The following is a 26392-nucleotide window of genomic DNA, read 5'->3' on the forward strand; positions in this document are numbered from 1 at the left end:
AGATCCTCACACACCTAACTAACTGAGTGACAGAAATGCTCACAAGTCTCTCTTTGCAAGTCCAAGTCAAGTTTAGCAGTTAAAACGTTTCGTTACTCGACATAAACTGTCATTTAACTACTTCTGAGCAGCCTGTGGAGACACAGCATTGGGCAGTTTGTGTTTCTGAATCATTAATGTACATTTATCGCACAGAAGGCTTTTATTTTTAGGCCCAACAGATATCGTCTGGAGCCAAAATAAATGCAAAACAAGTGATTTTGGTTCACAAGTCCTAAATCTAGATCAGGGGTCGCCAACCTGCAGCTCTTCACTCTCACTGTGGCGGCTCCCTTTGGCCACGAAAACGTTTTTGTTTTTTACTTGAACACAGATATAGGAAGGACTTAAATAGGCCTACAGTTTACAGTTAATTTATTTCAAAATACGCCTACAAATGCACTTCTGTTCTTATAAGGGGTAAAGTAAAAAAGAGGAAAGCTTTTAAAAAATGGCTCTTTAGACAAAGGTTGCAGAGCTCTGATCTAAAGTCTTACGGCTCTTGATGGAACATTTAAGACATTTCTGGATCCACATGTGTCCTATTTCACACACCACCACCACCATATGATGAGGTGTTAAACATTCAGAGACCCCCAAACATTGCAGATTTTGTATTTTTTCCCTTTTTTATTTAAATCTGAAAGGCTCTTCTGTTTCGTTGTTTTGTTTTCTTTTTCTTCACTGCAGACATTTGAAGACTTCAAGAATGACAAACAGGCTCTGGAGTACCAGCAGAGGATAGTAGACATCTTACTGCAGGTATAGTGAATGATCAAAGCTTTTCAAGGAGTCATTTATCGCCCTCGGTTATTTCAATAAACACCATTCATACTTTATTGGTATCAATATCAGCATAAATGAACCGTTTTTTTCATCTGGGTGTTTAAAGATAGTCAAGAGGGGAAAAAATCAGCTACAAAACAAGTTCTGCAGAAACCTTTGGGGTATAAAAGATCAAATTCAATCTGTGGTCAACAATTGATGCTTTGGAGACTAAAAAGTTGATGCCTTCAAGATCAACACGCAGGAAAGATGCAAACACAGATGGGAAAAGCACATTTTTTCAGTTATGAAGAGATTACATCAGAAACCAAAGAGATTAGTTGTGGTGTCCCACAAGGATCAATTCTGGGCCCGCTGCTATTCAATATTTACATAAATGATATATTCAATGTTTCAAAGCTTATGAAACTCATATTATTTGCTGATGACACAAATATATTCTATTCTACAGACAATCAAAGGGAACTTATAAAGGTGGTGAACACAGAGTTAAATAATATAAAACTATGGATGGATTACAACAAATTGTCTTTGAACCTAAATAAAACCAAAGTGATGTTTTTTGGAAACTACAACACAAATAAAGAGCTCTCAATTGTAATAAATAATGTCTTAATTGAAAGTGTTACAGAAATCAAATTCTTAGGGGTTTTTATCGATGACAAACTAAGTTGGAAGCCACACATCAGACACATACAAACTAAAGTCTCAAAAAGTATTTCAATCGTAAATAAATCTAAACATATATTAGGATAAAACAGTAGATATTTATTGTACTGTTCTTTAATATTACCATATTTCACCTACTGTATAGAACTTTGGGGGAATAATTACAAGAGCTCACTACATCCTCTCTTCCTACTTCAAAAACGAGCCGTCAGAATTGTACATAAAGCCGGATATCTTGATCATACGAACAATCTATTTTATCAATCAAGACTTTTAAAACTGTATGACCTTGTTGATTTTTACACTGCGCAACTTTTGTACAGAGCCAGCTGGAAATTGTTACCATCCAACATCCAAAAACAGTTCTTAGAAAATGAAGGAGGCTACAGACTGAGGGGATGTAGGAACTTCAAGATCAAATTGATCAGAACCACAAAGAAAGGTTTCTGTGTGTCGGTGTGGCACTAAACTTTGGAACAGTTTAAGTAATGAGCTCAAACAATGTTCAAATATTCAAATATTCAAGAAAATGTATAAAGAAACTCTTATTTCAGGATATGAAGATAAGAAGATTTAAGGATCAACAGGTGTTGGAATAATTCCAAATCCATGTGTGAACTTGATTGTGGTGAAATAATCAAAGCTCTTTTAATTACAACCAATGAGTGTTACATTGTAATGTGCAATAATGATTACTGAAATGTTTAAATTACAATCAATAAGCTATTGATTTTATTTACTTGATCTGCAATGTGTAGCAATAATTTCTGGTTTATTCTTATCATGTGTTCTAATGATAATCAATTATTATTACATATCGGTATCGTTACTGTTTACTGAAATCATGAATGAATGTTTTCTGAAGTTCAATCATTTCTAGGCAGTGGATTTTGTTACTTGAAGAGAATCTATCTGATCAGAACCGGATTTAAAACACTGTAAAACTATCAAATGAATGAACTCAGTAAGGGTGGGATTACATAAGCTTGCTTCTTCCCACTCCTTTTCAAGCAATAAATCAAACTCTACTTATACTTCAGTTACTGATCACTGTATTTAATTAAGCAAATGTGATTTAAGTGACATTTTTGTTTTGTTTTCTGTCTTCTTAATCTATGCATTTCATCATTTCTGTAATGAGTTTGATAAATGTGTAAATTTTTTTTTTTTTTTATTATTGCTTTGACTACAATGCTTGAAATAAATCAATAAATCAATTACAAAGTGAAACAAGTGATGCCGTTCAAGGCAAATATTGAACTTCACAAACCAACGTAATGTCAGAGCTAGAAATCCTGACAGACAGCCATCAGTCAACCAGACGTCTGTCATTCCACTGCAGTGATCCTCTTTCTATGGGCATAGATGGGCTTCAGGATCAATCAAATCAAATCATTTTTCCGGTAGGAACTTCATTTGCTGATGGAGTAGAGACAACCAATCATCAGTAAAATCAACACTCATATGCTCAATAAGATGCACAATAACACAGTCCTTGTTTGAAACTAATTAGTCACTTCAACCTTAACTGGCGTTTTCTAAAGAATTCAGAAGTCTGTGTTAAGATCACATGACATTATTTACACGTTTAGTCCTTTTGATCTTCAAGGTGATGGTGGACAACCAAGACTTCACTCCGTCCCAAGTGGGCGGGCTCTTCACCTTTTTGGCGCGTCAGCTGGTCAAGCCGGACAACACACTCTTCGTCAACAGGAAGCTCTTTGATCAGGTACGGCGGCCGAGATCCCATCTGTGCGTTCAAGAGGGATATTTGCTCTTCAGGGCAATTCCACGTTTAATCCAGGGTGGACTTTAGCCTTAATTTGGGTTATTTCATGGAAACGTATTCCCCTCATTTCATGACAGTTTCATCACCAAACCCAAAACACCAAATCTTTAACAGTCAAGGGTCAAGGACTCTCCTTCCTTCTTTTCACATGCCACCATCCATTTTAGAAGAACATAAACACTCACCTGAGCACAGGTGTTAGCTCACCTTTGCACTTATAGTTTGCATGATTGAATGAATGAAATATTTCACACTAGTTGGTTTTAAGGCATAAGTATGCGTGTGTGAACACTATCTGTTTTGTGTACATGTCGACATGTGGACATTTTTGCATCTAGCAGGTGTGTTGATAACATTTCAGTGTGTGTGTGGACAGGCCCCGCCCTTTTTGTACTACATTTGAGCCGTACCGTAATGATAAACAACCAGTAAACCTGTCTGCTCTATGCTGCTTCATGGTCTTACCCCCCTTCCCCTCCTATTATCACCCCCTACCCCCCCCTCTCTTTAACGTCCCTCTCTCTTCTTCCCCTCTTTCCTTTTCCGTCCGGTCCAACACCAAAGATTTTCAAATATAATTAAAATTAATAAAGTTTGGCCTCAATTACAAAGGGGTTTATTCAGTCATACCTTTGGTTTGTCTGAAGATTAATAACCCCTCTTGTTAAAATAAAATATGTCCAACACAAGAGGCCCTCAGCTCTCATCTGCCTGCCTAGCTGTTGGACAGGACAAGTTAAAAAAAAAAAGAGTCAAGGTTATGATTGACATTGCGTTTGTATTTGCTGTCTCACATTTAAAACTGTTTACCTGCCCATGTTCAGTTTAATTTTCCCTTCCATTGGTAGGGATAACACTCCAATGGAAGGGTGGGTCACCTGGACCCCACAAGACAGCACAAGGGTTACTGCAGCCAAAGTCTCAGGCAGTGTTGTACTAAGATTCCTAAAAGAGGTTTCAAAATAAACCAAGAGAAACATTAGTTTTTAAGTATGTAAAGAGGGCGTTCTGCAGGGCTCTGACCCGGGTTCTGTTCATGTCTGCAGGTTCTGGAGTTCCTGTGTTGTCCAGAGAATGAGTGTCGTCAGGCTGAACGGCAGCAGGTTGGTTTCTGGGCAGCTTTTGGCCGTTTTTGTCGGTTCAGAGAGGAGGTGCAGCGAGTCACAGAGGCACAAAGGGGCAGAGTTTGAGCTCCACCCCGTTTGGTTTTCCTCCAAAGCCCCAGCACGGTTTGATGCCGTTTTCCCTCTAATGAATGTTACCGCGGTTCTCCAGAGTCATGCTTTGAGCCAACAGTAATCGTGGAACTGAGTTCTTTTGTGGGGGGAAGGCTCTGCAGCAGTCATCTGTAGAACTGGGGGGGGTTTGTCTGCAGCCTCCAGGTTGTTCTCTTCCCGATTTATTTCTTCTCACGTCCTTTATGAATGAAGTGCACAACGGGTGTTGAGTTTTCGTCCTGATCATCGTCTGCTGGGATCTGCAGGTTCTGCTGGACCTGCTGCAGGTGGAGGGCGTGGTCCAGTTCAATGAAGATCGGCTCCTGGTTCTGGCAGAAAAGGCGCAGTTGTAAGTGCAGGAGGGAGACCAGAGCCGTCTCCATTCTCGCTGTTTTGGGCTTCTTCCACCCGACTCCAAAGTACTGCTGGGAATCGGGATCTACAGGACCTGAGCTTTCAAGTCCTGGAACCTGAATAGAGAATTCCCTGATATGTGACTAGAAAGTTGACGTGTCCTCATCTCAGCTCTGTCTTTGTGTCTTCAGCTACCAAATCTGTGAATTCCTTTTTGAGAAGAAGCATCTGTACGACAGGATCATCGACTGCTACCTGAAGGACCCGGTCCGGCAGGTAAACCGCTGACCTGCAGACCCTTTGGGTCCTCTGGAGTTAGGGTTGACGAGCTGAGGGGGGGGGCACCTCTTAATGGGTTTCTCTGTGCTCTTCAGTGTGAGATCTTCAGCTACATCCACAATCTGCTGTCCATGCCCGGCTACAGCTGTGAGGAGAAGCAGACGGTCCGGAGCAAAGTGCTGCAGCACGTCCAGGTGAGGAGGGGGGAGGAGCCCAGAGTCTCCTCACCTGCCTAGAGGGTTCTGGCTTTACGATCCAACCCGGATCAAGCTGCAGATCCTTATTCACACCCATTCACAGATCAAACCACAGTTCTTATTATTGCTTATGTTTATGTCGTTCATATATATTTGTAGGAATAAATATAAACTGTATTTGAACAGTTCAGAATCAACAAAACACAAAGATTTAGAGAGAAAGAAATGGTTTCCATCACGTTAAACAACGTCACGCTCAAAGGTTTTCTGTCAACTTCCTGGTTAACTTCAGCAGGAAACAAAACTTAAACATCACACTCCACAGTTTTCCATCCTCAAAGTTTAGCTGTCACCAAGATCGTACATGAAGACTCAGCAACGAGCTCAATAGAAATGGAACAACTAGAACAGATTCATAGTCCTTAAATCTAATCTGACCACAGTTCTATAGAGTTCCTATTTTCAGAGCGTTTTGGGGATCTTCTTACAAAATGCGCGGCCATTGAAGGCGCCTTGAAAGTTAAACTAGGTTCAACTTGAACCAGTGAGGGACCACCAGAGGTAGCAACCATTTGAAAATGGATCAGGAAGTGTTTGTCCCAAAAACATGAAAATCCATCATTTTCATTAAAATACTAAAATAATAATACATAAATGAAATAAAACACAAAAGGCGTTTATAAAAATATGCACCTTGTGTGTCAGAAGATGGAACAGAAAACTCTGTCCAACACAAGAGGCCTTCAGCTCTGATCTGTTTCCTCAGCTGCTGGAGGGAAAAAGAAAAGAAAATGAATCATGAAGAAGAAATTCCTAATTGCAGTTGGTGCCTGGATGAAATTCTATGACACGCAGTCTGAAGATTCAGCAGATTTGCACCGCTTTGACATTTCACACCGAGACTCTTCCGACAGTAGGAGGCGGACACGCAGGTAAAGAGGAGGAGGAGAAGAAGAAGCCCCTCTTTTCTTATTCATGTGAACTACATGAAGATAAATGCGTGTTCAAGAACCGGCTTTTCCTTAACAGGCCTCACCTGTCCGGTTTGAACAATAATTCAGAGGTGATGCAGATGAAAGAGGCGTTTCAGAACTGTTGCTGATCTGAACACGCTAAACACAGGTTCTTCAACACGCATGTGCGTCTGTAGCTTTAGTGTGCTGGAATCTTGGAGTTGTAGACAACGTTTCATAGTTTTCCTTTAAAAGAGAGAACTTTCACCGACACTTTCCTGTAAGGATTTCCTTTACATGCATTCAGTTTGTTTGCATTCGTTTTCTAGCTTTCTGACGACGTCTGGCTCCAACATGGCGGCGTTTCCTGCAGACACCAGCTTGATTGTTGATTTACAAACCGTTTTGACGCAGAAAAGCAGCCCAAAATTTTAAAAAAGTCCCCGAAATGTCCAAAAACAAGACGAGTGAAGTTTGATCATGGAAGAGCAGTGAATCTGTAAATGTTGCATCACCTCTTGTTTGCAGGAGCTGGTGATCCTGGACCCGACAAAGTCAGCTGACCTGGTGTCGTGTCACTTCTCTGACTGTGTGAACGCCATTATCTCAGAGCTTCAGGTGAGTCCAAATGTGACTGGAGTAAAGAAAGCGTTTTTACGTTGACAAACACGCTCGTGGCTTCTGTCTGTCTCCAGGATCCGCCGCTGCTCTTCAGCTTCCTCCGATGTCTGCTGGAGCCACGGTGAGCTTCTCCAGCTTCGCTTCCTCTAAGCTTCCTGGCCTCTTCGTCTCATCATTTCCTGTTGTGCTTCAGGGAGGGGCCTGGGCCCACTTTGTGTCCTGATCAGGACCTCCATGAACTCCTGCTGGGTTTGATGTGCCAGTTTGACCCCCAGCAGCTGCTGACCTTCCTCCACACATCGCAGCACTACAGACTGGAGGAAGCCATATTGGTTTGTGTTCCAAAGAGTCAAAGAAGACTTCTCTCACTGTTTGATCCTCTTTTTTTCACCGGGTTAACTAATACTCTTTTCAGAACAACAGCTCCCATGATCCACTGTGAAATACACATTTTAGACAGTATTTGTGCTTTTCTTTTTTGAAGGGAAACCATGGAAACCATGGGGTTCAAACAGATGAGAGTTGAGTTTGGTTATAAACTTGTGGGGGAATCCATGCTGGCTTTATGTTTGGATCTTAGCTTTAACTCTCCCGGCTGTAAAGTAGTAGTCAGCTTCTTTGCATAAAGCATAAAACTGGAATTAAAATCTGTATGTTTGATGTAGAAAAATGCTACAATACATTTTTAACTTGTGCTTTCGTAATAATTGCAGTTACGGTTAGAGACAGGTTGTCTGCTGACGAAAAATTGGCAAATCGGTACGAGGCGAGCATGAAATTTTAAGATCGTTTTTTTATTGGCATGCTGTTGGCGACAGGTCATAGCAAACGCTTAAGGGAATCCGTAAGGCTAGATGAGGGTGAAGTAGGTGAGATGTCGGTGAGTCGTATGGATGTTTTTTTTTTTCTTTTTCCAACCTAAATCGTGCGCAAGAAGCCCGTTACTGCAGTTCAAGGCTTAAGTGTGCGGTGCTTGAGTGCAGCCTGGCTGTTATAAATGAGTCCATTTGGAGTGTAGTTTGTGTGGACGTCCTACGGGTGTCTTTCAGGCACCGACGTATCACCTGCACACCTCATACCTGCAGCATGAATGCTGCAGGTATGAGGGTCCAGTGCTCGCACCTATAAATGACTGTGGTGGTGTAAGGACACCGTGCGACAGCATCAACCGTACATCATAAGTGCATTAAAACCTTTGTGCTATCTTGTTGGGTCATCTAGACCCACTAGACAGAGCTCTGAACCTTTTTTCTTCAATGATTTGTGATCTTCACTGGTGTCCATGGATTACATGAAATCTTTCCACCTTTATCCACCTTTGTCATGGTAGGGAGAACACCTCAATGGAAGGGGGGGTCATCTGGACCCCATAGGATAGCACAAGGGTTAAACTTTCATTAGCCTCATGAATACTTCACGATACACGTAGCCCTCACACGGCAATGGTACGCTCCATGTTTAGGACGTCCCTAAAGAGAACTGCTGGACACGCCTGCACTCCCTAAATGGCATTGACTTTGTTTTGTCTTTTTTATGTTCTTTTCACACTTTAGACATAAAATAATACTCTGGCCAAAAGCGTTTACTTTTGCTGTGCAGAGCTCAAACGTTTACAGAAGACAGGATAGATACAGGGGTCAGTGGCTAAGTGACTGGGGCTTTCTGAAGTCCTTGGATCCTCTGAGCGTTCATCACTGCTGTCGTCTCCAGATAACGGAGAAGCACGGCTGCCTTGAAGCCCGAGCGTACCTGCTGGAGAAGAAAGGCGACGTCCATGGAGCGTTTGCTGGCCTGCTGCAGGTAAAGCACCTGAACGGAGAAAAACACCTGAAAGCCTCAAGCTTGAGGCTGATGAAAGGACTGTTCTTCACCGCTGCTGAAGTTCCCTCTGTTTGAGACTGTTGCTGTCTTTGTTTCCGCTGTCTGCAGATGCTGAAGGACAGGTTGCAGCACTTTGCCTCTGAGAGTCTCACAGAGGTGAACGACGGTCCAGAGCATCGTGAGGCTCTGAGGGGGGTCCAGGAGAGCCTGGACGTCATCATCGCCTTTAGTCATCGGAACTGTCCCAGCCTGGACCAGGAGCAGAGGAAGGTAGTTTGAGTCTACACACGTCTGTGACGGACATTTGTCTCTGTTCTTCGTCAATCTGTTGCTTTGTTTTCTCTCAGACTCTGTGGTTTCCGATTCTGGATGCTTTGATGGCTTCTCAGAAGGAAGTGAAGAGGTCCACGACCTCCTTTGAGGGTAACAAAGGACTCAAACATTGTTCTGAAGGGTTCCTTTTCCATAACAGGAATATTTTATCTCCAATTAAAAACAAAATGTAATCAGTTTCCTTGAAGTTCTAGTATGAAAAGTTTGGGCAGAATGAGAATGTTCCACAAACAGAAGATCTGGTGGATCTGGCTGTAGACCAGCCAAAGCAGCTTCCTTCATTCTTCTGCCTCTAGTGCAGCCCTTTCAGTGACATGATGACGACCTTAAGGGCCGTACAGAAGCTGGGATGAGGATACAGTGTTCTAAAAATAACCTGCAATAGGTCAAATCTGCAGAGTAGAACTGCAGATGTTTAAAACTGTAGAATTCCTCACTTCACACATTTCTCAGACAGACGTAAACATTTTCATATTTTTGTTTAAACTCTCAACGTTTCAACTTTCACAGAATGAGTCCAGGATCATGGAATGAAAAGCGAGACCTGCTGGTCTACATCAGGGAACCGTTTGACTCGTGGCCCACAAAGGGTCTAAAAGTCTACAGCAGGGCCGAACCAGGAGCAGATGCGTGGAGTGTTGTAGTTCTGACTGCAGAAGGAAATAACATGGAATCTGGATTTAAATTAACATCTAGATATTAAAACAGAACATTTTTATTTTTTATTTAATAAGTGTGGCTTTTGTTCTCTTTTTAGAGCCATTTGCACTTTTTGATGCACCTCGTGTAAAACGCAAATGCTGCGTTCAAGTGGTGTTTGAATGATCGGAAAAAGGAAAGACAACCCATTCTCCATCACAATCCAACATGGATGCACAATAACCTTATGCAGCTAATGGTCCGTTTATTTGTAGTGCACCATCTATGGGTAGACTCCAGAATTACAGGGAAAATAAAAGAATAATGAGGATTATAATCTAATTTTTTCCAGTTTGGCGGGCCAGACTCAGTAGTTTAGCATGTGGCCCCCGGCCATAGTTTGGTCTACAGCCATAGAGGATGCAGAACACATTGCTCTGTAAAAAATAAAGCATGCAAAATGGCGAACAGTGAACTGCGATCTAGCGAGGGGAAACTGAACTCCTCGTTATACCAAACTGTCAATCAAATCTTCCATCTGAGTAGCTCCGCTTGATGGTTCTGAACTGAAACAATAAAACGTTGACTTTAGTCGCCATCTTGCTTTCATCCTTACTCACAGCTTACAAAAGAGCTCAGAATAGGAACTCAAGAACAGCTCTTAATGCATTTAACTTGGAGTTGGGAGCAGTTTCTTCAAACATTCCTTCAGCAAAAACCAGAAACTTCCAGCAAGAAGGTCAAGAACGGCTAGAAAACGGCGGTAAACGCTTGATCTCCAGGACCGGGTTTGGACATCTCTGATGCAGAGTTCATGTCTTCCTGAGAGGAAGTTTCTTTATCCTGAGAAACTCTAAAGCTACGTTCACACCGCCCTCAGGAACTCGCTTCCGATGAGAAAGTGATGCAGACTTTGACCAGTCGGGGACTCGGATTTGGTCGTGACGTATGGATAGCGTTGTTTTTAATTCATGGAAACGCCAACCGTTTGAAAAGAGACTGAAGGAGAAATAATTATTATATATACGGAGATTCACCAGATTTGCACCGCTTTGACTCTTCCACCTGTCGACAGCAGACGTTCACTAGAAGCCCCTCCCTGCTAGCTCAGTGTGAGTACCATGGGCTTCAACACGTGTCACATGCCCGCTGTGAACAATGAGGCAAAGAATGAAAGGAGCTTGGGGGAGAATGTTTCCGAGCCGTTGCTGGGCTGAGACTCTGAACTCTGGAAGTTCACTGCACCACTTGACTCTTCCAGGTCTGAAGGAGATGACACTGAAGGTCCTGAACCACATGAGCAGCTTCATTTCTCTGCCGGCCATCATCCAGCAGATCCTGCAGGTGAGAACGCCGTCTGCAGCGGAGACCTTACACCTTCACACCAATACATGAAACGTGTCCAAATATCTGATCACTTGTAGGAATTCTGTCAATTTCTCAGCTTCTGAGCCGTTTAAAGGGAGCAGCACTGGACAATAATCTGCTGTGTCATGTGATGAGGGGGCGGGGCTAAAATGTTTATCTGTGGATCTTTCAGAAAAAGAGTTTTGCTCACAAAGTCCTTCCTGACCCTCTGGGTCGTCTGTGTGTCCATCAGGATCCGGTGTATGGCAGAGGAAAACTGTCTGAGATCCAGGGACTCATTCTGGGAATGCTGGACACCTTCAACTACGAGCAGGTGAAGACGCCTGTTATCAGCAACTAAAAGGACTGTTGTTGATGAACGTTTATCTGATGCAAGAGCTTAGATCAGTGACAGGTTAGTGACTGTAAAAGGAAGTAGACGCCAGGACACCTATCAACTGGGATAGGCTCCAGCAACCCCGATAAAGCAGGTTTAGAAAAGGAGGGAACGGATAGAAGCTAGAACCTTCAAAGTACGACATGTTTGATCAAAGATGAAGACGGCTCGGCGTTCAGAGGAGACCAGTAGTGATGAGAGACACACAGCACAGTGCTGCTAATGGAACACGACGTGTTGATGCTCCTGTGGCAATGAGGTTTGGATTTGACCTTGCAGCTCCGTGGAGATGTTTTTAGAGAAGTCTGTCTCTGACAGACAAAGAAATCAAACAAATGTCCTAAAATTGAAAGGTTTAAATACCTGCACCTGTCAACACCTGTCTGGAAGCATCAGTTCCACTGAGATCTACAGTCCAGTCCATCTTTTTACACCCTTTCCTGGACTCACGGCCTCACCACCTCCAGCCCTGTACCTCCTCTTCCCAACTTTAAAGCTGAACTCCAAGAACCACATGATGCACTTCCTCAAAGGACCACTGCAGGCTTAGTAAACATAGAGCCGTAACACAACTCTAAACATTCAACTATGGGAGGTTTCTTTTGATTGACAGGTGGATGGACCTTTAAGAGGCTCAACTAAACTCGTATTTTTTACTTTTTCAAACCTATTTTCCGACTTTTGGATATTTATTACTCAGTAAACTGTGGTCAAAATGGCCGACCAACCTCTGGCTTCATTTTTGCTGTTCAGAATCCACGTGCTCATGGTTTTAGTGATCTGTATCCCCCTCCTCCTCCTCTTCCTCCTCCTCCTCCTCCTCCTCCTCCTCGTGTCTTTCAGACTTTACTTGAAACGACCACCAGCCTGCTCAACCATGACCTGCACTGGTCTCTGGCTCACCTGCGCGCCGCCGTCACACGGGGACTCCACCCACTTCAAGAGCACTGCAACATCTGCCTGCAGCACTACAAGAGGAGGCCAGACTCCAGGGAAGAGGTGGTTGTGTTCAGGTACCTCCGGACATTTTAGCACTAGAGACATTGAGGAAGAAGGAAGTCAAAGTCTTGTTTATGGTTTGTGTTGTGGGGAACCTGCAGGGATGTGTGGCGTTGTGTGAGCATGGGCATTGTTGAGTGCTCAGTTTGTGTCTACTTCATCACTCTGCATGCCATGCTTGACTGATGTGGACTGAGGCCCACTACCACCTCTACACTGAAGGATAAATCCATTTATCAGAGGATGGAGGGACACCAATCCAATTTAAGGACACAGCTTCTTCACCTTTTCTGCTCTTGACTGCTGTAGTTTATCTTCTACACATTTAGATTGAAGGTTTGCAGAAGGAGAAGGCCCCCGGCTCTGCCAGACCATCCAGAGCAGACGGCATGACGCCAATATTCAGCTACAGCTGCCCTTCAACATTAGCAAAGTTCTAGTTTATGCTAAATGTGTGCAGAAACTAGTGTTTTATTCTGCATTCAGTCCAGATTTCAGCTGGACTCCATGTTGGATCACTGGCTCTGTCTACATTTCCTCCCTAACGACTAAAAACAACTCCTGGATTTTTAAAAGCCATCCGGACAGCATGGACATTGATTTGTGTTACATTTTAAACGACAACCTAATACATTCACGCATTTTACGAAGACCATTGATGAATCCACTGGAGATGAAAAAATAAAAGAAATACTTTTTATTCCACTTGAAAAATTCCTCTAAGGCAGGGGTCAGGAACCTTTTTGGCCAAGAGAGCCACAAATGCCACATATTTTGAAATGTAATTTCGAAAGAGCCATACAATAATGTAGTGTCCTTTCCCCACACTGAGGCACGGAGACTTAACCTCTTTTAAAGTTCTTTATTCCGATTACTGCAGACCGCAACAAACGCCGTTCAATTAATTCAGCAACTCCTGAATCTCTCCCGCCGACACGAGAGCGCTTCTCCCAACTTTATATTCACCTGCTCCCGCTCCAGCCCTCCCATTTCCCTTATTCGGCCCATAGCTGAACCCCATTGGTCCAAACTACCTAACAACAGGCTGAGCGACAGAACTGAGGGCCAATCAGATCTCTGCTTGACGCGTTCAATGAACTCCAGAACTTTTAACGCGGCCCGACAGCCATCCAACTCAGTCCGCGACAATTTGTTTAAAACTAAATATACAAGTGAATGTGTGCATTTGATTTAATTTCAACATTTTTAAAGTACAATAAGTCTGTGGATTCTTTTTAATAACATTGTTATGCTGTTGCTAATAAATGATGAGTATTTCTCGTGGTAGTTTTGCTGATGGTCTAGTCTGGTTGATACGTGGTGAGTTTCTGCTTCATGCAGGCGTTGAGACTTTAAACGTGATCTTAGGTTTGAATGTTCTGTAGATGTGAGACAGACTGATCACATGCAGACGGGGAACCAAACACACACTCACACGCTGCAGTGAGTGACGGGCAGCGGGTTTTATGTTATTACAATCCCTGCACGATTCACCTGCTGCCTGTCCCCACAACCCCTCACCCCCACCCTCTGCTTTCTTCCTCACACATCCCGTCTCCGCAACTGCGCGCTCTTTCTCAGAGACGGGAGCGCGCAGTTTTAGGCACGGCAATTCACAGGTTTCCAGTTGGTACAAACTCTGTGAAATTATAGATAATAGTAACTTATAGCGCTGGCGCAGATTTCTCTCTCTAAGCACCGCTACTACTGCGCGCCTCTGGCATCGCATCGCGCCCGAGAAGGACTGGACTAATGAAAAAAAAAAAAAGTATAATTAAAGATTTGTCTGCGAGCCACATGTGATCATCAAAAGAGCCATATATGGCTCGCGAGCCATAGGTTCCCGACCCCTGCTCTAATCCAAGGCATTATGGGCTATATTCACCAATTTAGTGAGCATGCTTACTGGCTTTTCACAGTAACTGCTAAAAGATTCCTCTGTAATCTGTAATCCACTGAGGAACGATTGAAGGACTTTTGGGTCAACGTTGGGAGAAAACATGGAGGAGGCCAACGCTGATGGCTGCACTGATAGAGTGAGTGTTTTGATGGAGGCGGGAACATCCCCTCTCTGTCATTCCTGCAGCCAATCGCACTGCAGAGAGGTATTTAGATGAGTCTGCACCCAATCCCAGACGTCCACAGGCTGGAACTAAACTCTGGCTCCAGAATGATGTCAGAGAGGAGCGAGTCGTCCTGAGGTCAACCTGAGGTCATCTGTGGAGTTAGATTGAATTTCCTGATGGATCCAAACCGACTAACAACAGCAGTTAAACCATTGGATGATATTTAAAGCCTGACTCCATTTCAAAGGACTTTCCAACAATAGAACATGTCAGCAAACAGTGTTTCTGTGCATGAAGCTCTAGAGGCACCTAAGGAAAAAGGTCTTTCTGTGTTTCAGTGCTAAATGTCTCCTGCGCTCAGACCCCCCCTCGCTCCCCAGCCCTCACAGACCTGTGTCTTTGCAGCTGTGGACATCTGTATCACCGCTCATGCCTGCAGCAGAAGGACTTGGCTTCAGAGCAGTGGAGGTGCTGCAAGTGTTCCTCCAGCCACATGCTGAAGAGGGGCCCTGCAGGGAGGCCCAGCCGCAGCCGCAGCACCTCCCTGGCTCAGGTTGGTGCTTTTTTATGATCCCGCCCACAAACGCATGGCGCGCACACACACTGGCTTTGTTATTCTGTCACGTTTTAGCTTAAAAAAGGCGACTAACGGGCAGGAAATGTGTGAAACCAAACCACTCATTTATTTCCCCCACGAATAACAGTCGTGCAACCAGCATTTCAAACATTGTAACCATTTTCTCTCAGGTTTGAGAGACTTTGTTAATATCAGATGCACCAAGCAATTCCACTCCAAACCTTTAAGAAGTTGTTAGACAATTCTGGTTGCTGATGTGAACCACCTGGATCAGGGTGGAGACCAGGAAGGAGGACGTAAACAACTGTTTTTTAATTAAATTAGTCAGGACTGTTAATAAGCAGTTTAGCCCTTGTGCCATCTTGTGGGGTCCAGATGACCCCACTCCCAACGCTAACATGCCTCCAAGGCATGTTAGCGTTGGGAGTGGGGTCATCTGGACCCCTCAAGAAGGCACAAGGGATAAAAGCCATTTTGACTTAGTAAAAGAAGCATTTGAAGATGGCATGGATGTGAGTAACCCTCTGAGTAATGCAGCCCTCAACCTATACCGCCGTTTAGCCCCTCCCTCTTCAGTACACGCCCTGCTTCCATGTTACCCACCAAAGTGGATTTCAACAGAACATTTCTCACAGTTTAGATCTCCACAGATCAAACCAGGTGGATTTACAGGTAAGTGAGCTGGGGGGGGGGGGGGGGGGGGGGGGGGGGTCTCTCACAGACCCACTCATGTACCACCTTTATCCTCACAGATGATGAAACTGAAAAAAGATGTTTAGCAGCTGTTGGTCACACGTCTTCCCTCTGTGCTCCAGACTCATGTTGCATCCGGCCATCATGACGCAGCAGCAGCAGCTCACAAGAAGAGGGTAGGTTTCATCCACCAATTATAATTTGATAGTTTTTCAGCAATAAAAGAAAAATCACAAAAATGTGGGAGAGATCAGGTGACTCTACATCCTTTTCAGGATTCTGATCATGGAGTTTGGGACTAGAGTTTGCTGGAAACTAAATGTTCTTTTTTAGGTGGAGAAAAGGCCCAAAGTAATCAGATAAACGGGAAGCTTTTGTTCAGATCACACAGGAAATGCAGCGTTACTCTGCTGCTGCTGTTGTCATCACGTTGTTGTTGTGCTCAGGTTCTGGCTGCAGCCACGTTGGACCTACAGCAGGAGCAGTCCTGGGATCTGACCCGCTGCCTGTTCAGAGGACCGGCCCGGGTACGCCACGCTCCAAACGGCCTTGCCCAAAAGAAACCTACTGTTTTGGGGAGATTTCTCTCCTTCTGCTGGTCTCAGATGATGTCTGACTGACTGGGGGGGGGGCATGACACCTTTGATTTATTTACCATTAGAGGCGGGAAAAACGTTGGCAGCTTTAGAACAAAATATTGCTAGAAAATAAACACGACAAGAAGACGAGTCAGCCGTATTTCACAGGAAGCTGAGAGATGTTGGAGAACATCCAGAGTAATCAGGACTCTGCCTCCATCTGTGAGCCAGCTTTGGTTCTGACTGCAGGTTCTACCAGCTGTCTGCAGATCTAGATCCAACAGATTGGACAGGGATCTGGGTTCAAAGCAAACTCTGGCAGCAGCAGTCCAGCCTGCCGGAGATGAAGACTTGAATGGGTTTCTCTAAATGTGGACGTGTGATGCGGCAGGAAAAAAGCTGCTTCCGTTCATTAGAGCTCCTTCTGGGCTTCTTCTCCTTCATCTTCGCTCCTCCCCACACTGAAAGCTGCATTTTCATAGATCACTGTAAACCAGAAAAGTCTTAATGTCTTTCTTTCTGTCGTCTGTGGGCCTTTTTTTTAGACTTTTCTCTGCACTCCTTTGTCCTGCAGCTGTCCATCATCGCTGAGCCCTCCCACGGCGACGCCACAGAGAAGACGGTCCTTCAGCCCCCAGGCCAAGAAAGCAGCGAGTCTTTCTTCCTCAAGCTGGCCCCCCCGCCTCTGTTTGAAGAGTAGAAGCCGGTGTTTCCATTAAAAACTGCACAGAGGATGTTCCTGTGGAGGATCTCTGCACGTCTGCGGGTCGATTCTGGTGGTTTTTATGTTAGTTCTTCTGGATTCATGCAGTAAAACAAACACAAGATGTTTTATTTAACAAAAGACTAAAAAGAAACGGAATAGTTTTAATCTTAGTCCAGGATTTTTAAAGGCTTTTGCTAGATTATGAAGGACAATAAGGATGAATTTACTGATACTGCTACTAAATATGAGCTGCTCTTCTCTGCTGTCCTTCATTTAGACTAAACTGGAAATTCAGCAGGTAAGCTCAGCAGAACCAACCAGAACCAACCGTCTCCCTTATTGGATCAAGTTCCTAATCAGAATTAAATGTCTGGAGGCGTTAATCCTCGTCAACGAAAGTTTTCTGTAGATTTCTTCCGAGTTTCTCAGGAAATTCCCTTATTCTGGTAAAAGGATTTTACAAATGCCGGGTTCTGCACCCTGAGGTTCTGGAGCCTCATGCACCTCTTTCATCCTCCATTGTGGTTCTTTGAAGAAAACTAAGTTTGTACTTCTGTTATATTGTTTAAGTTAATTGATTAGTCATTTCTGGATGGATTTTATTTTGAAAGGAAATGAGGTTTGTTGCTGTCAAAAGTTACAAGATGAGATTTTTTTATATATTAAAAACATTTAAAACTGTTTTACAGTAAATACTTTAAAGCTACATTCTATAAACAAATGGCTGAAGAGCCACAGAGTGTTTTTCTAAATGGGGAAGGTGGGACTTTGCAGCTCTTGGTGGGTTTTGGTCAGTAACAAACTGGACCACAGGGCTCTAATAGCATTAAAGGTTGCAGACTCCTGCACATACGTGTGAACACATCAACGTCACGCTACCATAAAGATACACCCTGCTCACAGCCAGGTGAGAAAATTTCAAAGGAAACAGACTAAAAGATTTTCCTTTAGTCTGACAAACCGGACTCATTCTCAAGTCTGCAGAAGATTTCTTCATAAACATTGTAGCCCTTGTGCTATCTTAGATGACCCCCCCCCCCCCCCCCCCCCCCCATTGACATGTTCTCCCTACCATGACAAAGGTGGATAAAGGTGGAAAGATTTCATGTAATCCATGGACACCAGTGAAGATCACAAATCATTGAAGAAAAAAGGTTCAGAGCACTGTCTAGTGGGTCTAGATGACCCAACTCCCAATGGTAACCTGCCTAGGATAGAACAAGGGTTAAATGAACTGAATGAAAATGTTAAACAAACACGTTTGAAATTTGTATTCCCTACTTTACTATTTTCCACTATGTTATACATTTTTTTCTTTTTGATTGAAATGAAAGCAGTTTAAAACTGTAGTTCACCCATGGCAATGAAACGTTTCTCCTGAAGCACTACTGTCTGCATCACAGAGGAACTACCTGGCCTAGCGTCTATGAAGACTGCTTGTGCACTTTTAAGACAATTGGTGCTTTGAAATCTCAACTTTAAAGATTACAGGACCAACCAAAGACAAGAAAACTTGACATTTAATTTCAGAAATCCTAATCCCAATCCCGCTGTGCATAATCAACATGTGCAGCCGCAGCCAAATTTCCACCACGACAATCAGAAGAAACAGTCTGATAAGGACTTACTCATCGCTGAGCTTAGAAATCAGCTCAAACGCGCCCAAGAAGAGAACACTTCGAGTACTTCGGTTTTCCCACAACAATTTATAGGTAATTGGCTAAAACAAAATTTCCCCTCCCTGAATTGCCACCTTATCGTGGTGGAGGGGTTTGAATGTCTGAATTTACCCCCAGAAGCAATGGTGTCAGGGGCATTTGCCCCGCCCTTGTTAGAGTCATGGCAAATGCACCATCATGATTGTGTAACTCCTGGGGGACTTCAGGCAGGACTAAGGGCGATTCAAAAGATCCTCATGAGAACAGAGACAGCACGCTTTCACTTTTTCTACTTTCTTCGGGCCTTCGAAGAGTGCTATATAAGTATACAACATTTGCTATTTAAATATAAACAATAAAAATAAAATAAATCAGTAGTAGGCATTTAACTTTGTTAGTTTTCTAACGGCTGTTTTACTACGTTTAGTAGAATGAATTTTAAAAATATAGCTCATTGTTTTTGTGTGCTACCCAATGATTTAAAGTGGCCGCCTACCAGCCACCCCCATGAAACATTTCTGGAGGCGCCACTGCATCCAGAGGAGGAGGGAGGAACCGTTGGGTCTACTGGCGTGAGTGTGGCTTCAACAGGTTCTGCTGGGAGCACTTCCAACAGTCAAAAAAAAACATATTGGATATCCTAAATGTATCATTAATATTCTATTTAACATAACTTTTGTTAATAGTCAACTGAAATTTCTTTTTGTTAATTGATGTTAGACATATGTTCTCAATACTTGAAGGCCATATGTATTATTTTTGAAAAAAAGGATCTTTTTAGTAAATACCAGTTATTTTTCTACTCAGAAGGAAGATGACTCGATCTCTGAGGCTCCGCCTTTTGCGCCTTGTGGCTGCATTCATGACATTAGCCTAGAGCCGGCCTCAGCACCGTTCATTCAATTTTATTTGTATAGCCCAAATTCACAACAACAGTCATCTCGATGGGCTTCGTATCTGTAATTGAAAAAGTGAAACATGAACTCAAAATGATCATGAATACATAGAGCTCAAAGGAAAATACTAAAATGAACTAACAAACTGACTAAGCTAAAATGGCATCCCTGCCCTTAGACCCCTCTTCGCGGTAAGGAAAAAGGAGACAGGAACCACAGCCAGGTGTAGGAGCGGGAGCAAAGGCGAGGTAGACGGTCAGGAACTGGAGCACGGATGAGCCAACAGGAGTCTGGAAGCACTCCCACTCCCCAGGAGGGGAGAGGGAAAAAGGGACAATACATGAATCACTGCACCAAACAGAGGCATGGAGAACTAAATGATGAATAATGATCAAGAATGGAGAAGAGAGGAAGGGTAGAAGTAGATGAGAAAAGAGGACAGAACCCCAGTGCACCATAGTTACCCCAGCTTCAACTTCTAGCAGCCTACTAAAAAAAATAGTTATTGTTATTAATTTAAATTTGAACACATTAACATTACGTTAAATAATCTCTGAATAATAACTAGTCTGACAATAATCCTGTCCAAAGAAGAATGTTTTCAGTCTAACTTTGAATGTAGAAACTGAGTCGGCCTCTCTTCCATGAGCTGGGAGTTTATTCCATAAGACAGGGGCTTGGTGGCTAAACGCTCTACCTCCAACCGTACTTTTACTAATTCTAGGAACCACAAGCAGTCCTGCATTTTGCGAACGAAGTGTTCTGATTGGATGGTAAGGGACTATGAGGTCCTTAATATAGGACGGGGCCATTCCATGTAAGGCCTTATAGGTTAACAGGAGGATCTTGAACTTAATTCTAGAATCAACTGGGAGCCAATGGAGTGAAACTAACACAGGAGTGATGTGATCTCTTCTGCTGGTTCCAGCTAACAATCTAGCAGCTGCGTTCTGAACAAGCTGGAGACTTCTTAAGGAACTCTTAGGACACGCTGCTAACAAGGAGTTACAGTAATCCAGTCTAGACGTAACAAATGCATGGATGAGTTTTTCAGCATCACTCTTAGAAAGTATATTTCTGATCTTAGCAATATTCCACAGGTGAAAAAAGGCAGTTCTACACGCCTGAGATATGTGAGCCTTAAATGATAAATCCTGGTCAAATAAAACCCCAAGGTTTCTAACTGTGGAATTAGGGGCTATACTTATACCATCCAGGGAGACTATCTGAGCAGACAGAGCATCTCTGAGGTTTTTAGGACCAAGTATAATGACCTCAGTTTTTTCTGGGTTCAAGAGGAGGTAATTAATTGTCATCCAGGTCTTGATGTCACTGATGCAGGCGTTCAGTTTCTCTATCTGGTCATTCTGGTCAGGCTTCATGGATAAATACAACTGCGTATCGTCGGCATAACAATGAAAATTAATGCTGTGTTTCCTGATTATGTTTCCTAGGGGTAGCATATAAAGCATAAACAGGATGGGTCCTAAAACTGAGCCCTGTGGGACTCCGTAGTTAACTCGAGTGCACTGAGAGGAATGGCCATTTACATTAACAAACTGATACCTATGGGACAGATAGGATTTAAACCACTGGAGAGCACTGGAGAGCAGATCCTCTGATCCCTATGTCCTGCTCTAATCTAATTAACTAGTCTGACAATAAGCCTGTCCAAAGAGGAATGTTTTCAGTCTAACTTTGAATGTAGAAACTGAGTCGGCCTCTCTTACATGAGCTGGGAGTTTATTCCATAAGACAGGGGCTTGGTGGCTAAACGCTCTACCTCCAACCGTACTTTTACCAATTCTAGGAACCACAAGCAGTCCTGCATTTTGCGAGCGAAGTGTTCTGATTGGTTGGTAAGGGACTATGAGGTCCTTAATATAGGACGGGGCCATTCCATGTAAGGCCTTATAGGTTAACAGGAGGATCTTGAACTTAATTCTAGAATCAACTGGGAGCCAATGGAGCGAAACCAACACAGGAGTGATGTGATCTCTTCTGCTAGTTCCTGCTAACAATCTAGCTGCTGCGTTCTGAACAAGCTGGAGACCTCTTAAGGAACTCTTAGGACACGCTGCTAACAAGGAGTTACAGTAATCCAGCCTCCACGTAACAAATGCATGGATGAGTTTTTCAGCATCACTCTTAGAAAGTAGATTTCTGATCTTAGCAATATTCCGCAGGTGAAAAAAGGCAGTTCTACACGCCTGAGATATGTGAGCCTTAAATGATAAATCCTGGTCAAATAAAACCCCAAGGTTTCTAACTGTGGAATTGGGGGCTATACTTACACCATCCAGGGAGACTATCTGAGCAGACAGAGCATCTCTGAGGTTTTTAGGACCTAGTATAATGACCTCAGTTTTTTCTGGGTTCAAGAGGAGGTAATTAATTGTCATCCAGGTCTTGATGTCACTGATGCAGGCGTTCAGTTTCTCTATCTGGTCATTCTGGTCAGGTAAATACAACTGCGTATCGTCGGCATAACAATGAAAATTAGTGCTGTGTTTCCTGATTATGTTTCCTAGGGGTAACATATAAAGCGTAAACAGGATCGGTCCCAAGACTGAGCCCTGTGGGACTCCATAGTTAACTCGAGTGCACTGAGAGGAATGGCCATTTACATTAACGAACTGATACCTATCGGACAGATAGGATTTAAACCACTGGAGAGCAGATCCTCTGATCCCTATGTCCTGCTCTAATCTATGGACTAAAATACTGTGGTCGATAGTGTCAAAGGCTGCACTGAGGTCTAACAGGACCAGGATAGAAAGTAGTCCCTTTTCTGAGGCCAATAACAAGTCATTAGAGACTCTAACTAGTGCAGTTTCCGTACTGTGGTGAGGTCTAAACCCAGACTGAAAGTCTTCAAAGTGGCTGTTGTCCTGTAGGTGGCAGTAAAGCTGCTTAACTACAACTCTTTCTAGGATTTTAGAAATAAAGGGGAAGTTTTATATTGGTCTATAGTTGGCCAAGATGCTAGGATCATACTGGGCTTTTTCAGAAAAGATTTAACAACTGCATATTTAAAAGACTGTGGCACAAAACCTGTTTACATAGAGGTTTTTATCATTGTTAATATGGAATCATTAATTAGGGGAAAAGTTTCTTTAAAAAGTCTAGTGGGAATTGGGTCTAACAGACACGTTGAGGATTTGGAGGACGTAATAATTGATGTTATTTCCGCTTGATCCACAATAGTGAAGCAGTCTAATGTTACAGAGGTTTCTATGGATGCCTCCACTTCTACCGCTTCAGCCTGTTCTGGGCTGATAGTAGGAATAACTTGATTTAACTTATGTCTAATATTTGAGATTTTACTATCGAAAAATGTAAGAAAATCATCAGAGCTGAGAGAAACAGGAACATGAGGTTCTAATGAGCTCTGACTGCTAGTTAATCTAGCTATAGTGCTAAAAAGAAATCTTGGATTGTTTCCATTCTCTGATATTAAGGTTGAATAGTACTCAACTAACTCAACAGGAATATGGAACAAAGGCTCACAATTCCAGTTAAAACAGGAAATATCAAATATCTGGGTATCTACTTTTCCCCCAAACTATCAGAACTGGTGCAGCTAAACTACACCCCATTACTGAAAAGCATACAGGACGATCTAACACGCTGGACCAACCGGCCTCTGTCCCTTATGGGCAAGGTAGCCACGGTTAAAATGAAAATCGTACCCAAAGTTAATTATCTCTTCTCAATGATTCCCACACAACCGCCATTAAAATGGTTCAAAACATTAGACTCATCCATATCAAGCTTTCTATGGAACAATAAACCTGCAAGAATTAGTCTAAAAACTTTAAAATCTGCAAAAAGCTGTGGAGGATTAGAATTACCTAACTTCCACAATTACTTTCTTGCAAATAGATTACAATACATCTTAAAATGGTTAAAAAATAATCCAGAAACCAACTCATGGTTAGACTTGGAACAGGCGTTATGTGGAAAGATCAACCTGTCAGAGCTACCATTTATTAGCCAAACAGTTAAAAAACAGGATTGTTTCAAAACTATTAACATAAACGCCACTTTAACAGCCTGGTGGGAATTTCTCAAAATATCAAAATCATCAATTCAACCGTGCAAAATGACACCCATCTGGAACAACCCTATGGAGAGAAATTAGACTCAGTCGGATTTGTGCGTGCGTAATTCTTGATTTGTGCGTAAATTAGGATCTGTGTATGCATATTCTTGCTTTGTGCGTGCGTAAATTAGGATTTGTGCATAAATTTGGATTTGTGTGTGATTTGTTACTCACATAATACGTTTTGTGTATAAGTTAAAAAAATATAAAATGGAAAAAATACAAAATGCAATTTACGTATGCACAAATCCCTTGTTACGCACACACGAAGCCAAAGTTACGCACGGATCTACCGTGAGACTGTTTTCACGTCTCACAAATCCGTCCGTAAGTGCTGCGTTTAAATACCAGTGGAATGCTCGGTCATTAGAATTTTCCTATCAGTCTTCCCTTCTAAACGTATCCAGACAATGACTCAATCAATACATGAAGACAGTAGATGTTAGTGTTGAACATAGAGGCTACTTACTTCGGGCGCTGACCACCGAGATGCGCTGCCATTCTTCCCGTGACTCTCTCAGTCTGACTGCCTTTGATTTTTCCGGAAGAAAAAAAACAGTGCCCCTTACTGGTCGTTCCTGTTACGCATTTTACATCAATTCGGTGTCTCGGAGAATAATATACTTTTAACATATATATTAGCGTTTAAAAGTGAACGTCATATTCTCAAACGATAATTTTTATTTTCCTTCAAAGTTTTATAAAGCCCTGCTACACCCACTGAAGGAAATACGTTGAGAAGGGAAGGCTGATAGGAAAATTCTAATGACCGAGCATTCCACTGGTATTTAAACGCAACATTTACGGACGGATTTGTGAGACGTGAAAACAGTCTCACGGTAGATCCGTGCGTATCTTTGGCTTCGTGTGTGCGTAACAAGGGATTTGTGCATACGTAAATTGCATTTTGTATTTTTTCCATTTTATATTTTTTTAACTTATACACAAAACGTATTATGTGAGTAACAAATCACACACAAATCCAAATTTATGCACAAATCCTAATTTACGCACGCACAAAGCAAGAATATGCATACACAGATCCTAATTTACGCACAAATCAAGAATTACGCACGCACAAATCCGACTGAGTCTAATTTCTCTCCATACAACCCGGACATCCTTATAAATAAAAAAATTATCCACTTCCCAGCTTGGCAAGCAGGGGGCATAAAACAACTAGAGCACGTAATTATTGATAGAAGATTCATAACTCCCCAGGAACTTCAAGACAAACATGGAATAAATAACTTCTTGGAATATCAGCAACTTAAATCAAGTATTACTAAAAAGTATAAAATTAAAGACGACGATTTAAAGCTACCAGATGTAGTTACCACTCTGATTAATTTTTCAATGAATAGAACTCTCTCCAAAATATACAAACTTTTATGTAATTTAGATAACAATATTTCCCTTCCGACAACAAAATGGGATGCAGATTTGAGCATCAGCACAGATGAAAGCTTTTGGTCAGAACTTTGTCTAAACACCTTTAAACTGACAAAAAGTCCAAATCTGCAGCTAATCCATTTCAAAACTCTTCACAGAATTTACTACACTGGACAGAGGATGTTCAAGATGGGTCTCAGTAACTCAGACATTTGTCAGCACTGTGACAGTAATCTACCCGACAGCTACATGCATGCACTATGGTTCTGCACACCTGTCCAGGCTCTCTGGCAGCAGGTTTGTGCCGATTTATCGGTCTGGCTTAAGGTTTCAATCACAGCTTCACCGTCACTTTGTGTGCTTGGTGACATAAGTGCCATCGATATAGAAGAAGGATTAGCATCTATCATTTTCATAACTCTTTGTATTGCTAAAAAAACTATTTTAATAAATTGGAAAAACAAGAAAAATATAAACATAAGTCAACACAGAAATCTGCTGCTTGATTATATCAGCTTGGAAAAAACGTCAGCCCAAAGTTCAAGTAACTTTGAAAGAATTCAGTCTCTCTGGTCTCCTGTGGTTGACTCCATGACTTAGGGGGTGGGGGGCCTGGTCGTCGCTGCTCCTTGCCCTTCTGCCGTGGTTCGGGGTGGGGGTCGGGGCCTCCAGTGCCTGGCGGGGGCGCTGGGGGCTCCGTTGGTCGGGTGGTCGGGTCCGGTGCCTGGGTGGGGCGGGCTGGGACACGGCGTGGTCCTCTGGGCTTGGGTTTGTGGGGGCGTTGGGGGTGGTGGTGGTGGCCTGGCTTGGGGGGGGGGGGGGGGTCCCTTTGCCTGTGCTGGGGGGGGTTGGCGGGGGGCTCTGCTCGGGGGGGGGGGGGGGGGGGCAGCGGTGCTGGGATCGGCCCTTCCCTGGCTCTGGGACGGGACGGGACAACCCTCTTGGGGCCCCCGGTCGCTCTGGGGGTCATCCGCTTCGGCTGCGGGGTCTGGGGTGGGGTGGGGGGCTTGTCGGCCCTGTCCTGTGGGGGGGCGTTCTGGGGGGGGAGGGGGAGCCCACTATTGGTACGGGGCCTTGGGGGGTTGACGGGTCGGGGTCTCCGCTGAGGCAATCGCCGGTTGCCCCGGCCGGTTGGCTGCCTCGGTCCCGTCGAGGCCTGACCAGAGTTCTTCCAGGGTCGGCGCCTGGGGGGGGCCCTGAGCTTGCTCCGGGGGGGCGGCGCTTTCTGGGTCCTCCCTCTCTGTGTGGGGTGGGCCTGGGGTGTCGGCTCCTCGGGGGGAT

General features: G+C 43.4%; 1 protein-coding gene across 2 annotated transcripts in view; it reads left to right on the forward strand.

Annotated features, from left to right (window-relative positions):
* vps8 (VPS8 subunit of CORVET complex) overlaps positions 1-17741 on the forward strand; it is a 35454-nt gene extending 17713 nt beyond the window's left edge. Inside the window, exons 27-45 of one of the 2 annotated variants that reach the window (XR_002872108.2) lie at positions 730-801; positions 3104-3223; positions 4330-4386; positions 4767-4849; positions 5046-5130; positions 5229-5327; positions 6812-6901; positions 6979-7025; positions 7098-7236; positions 8615-8704; positions 8834-8995; positions 9073-9148; positions 10959-11041; positions 11298-11378; positions 12285-12454; positions 14845-15059; positions 15899-15952; positions 16223-16303; positions 16929-17741. Coding sequence is in view for 1 of the 2 variants with exons in the window: in XM_023949464.2 (XP_023805232.1) it covers positions 730-801; positions 3104-3223; positions 4330-4386; positions 4767-4849; positions 5046-5130; positions 5229-5327; positions 6812-6901; positions 6979-7025; positions 7098-7236; positions 8615-8704; positions 8834-8995; positions 9073-9148; positions 10959-11041; positions 11298-11378; positions 12285-12454; positions 14912-15059; positions 15899-15952; positions 16223-16303; positions 16929-17054 (1863 nt within the window). In the remaining variant the exon portion in view is untranslated. The remainder of the gene's footprint in view (positions 1-729; positions 802-3103; positions 3224-4329; positions 4387-4766; positions 4850-5045; positions 5131-5228; positions 5328-6811; positions 6902-6978; positions 7026-7097; positions 7237-8614; positions 8705-8833; positions 8996-9072; positions 9149-10958; positions 11042-11297; positions 11379-12284; positions 12455-14844; positions 15060-15898; positions 15953-16222; positions 16304-16928) is intronic. The other variant, XM_023949464.2, reaches the window with a different exon arrangement.
* The last annotated feature ends 8651 nt before the right edge of the window (positions 17742-26392 follow it).

The sequence above is a fragment of the Oryzias latipes genome, chromosome 19, assembly GCF_053564925.1.
Source record: "Oryzias latipes strain Hd-rR chromosome 19, Olatipes_Hd-rR_3.1".
Classification (NCBI taxonomy): Eukaryota; Metazoa; Chordata; class Actinopteri; order Beloniformes; family Adrianichthyidae; genus Oryzias; species Oryzias latipes.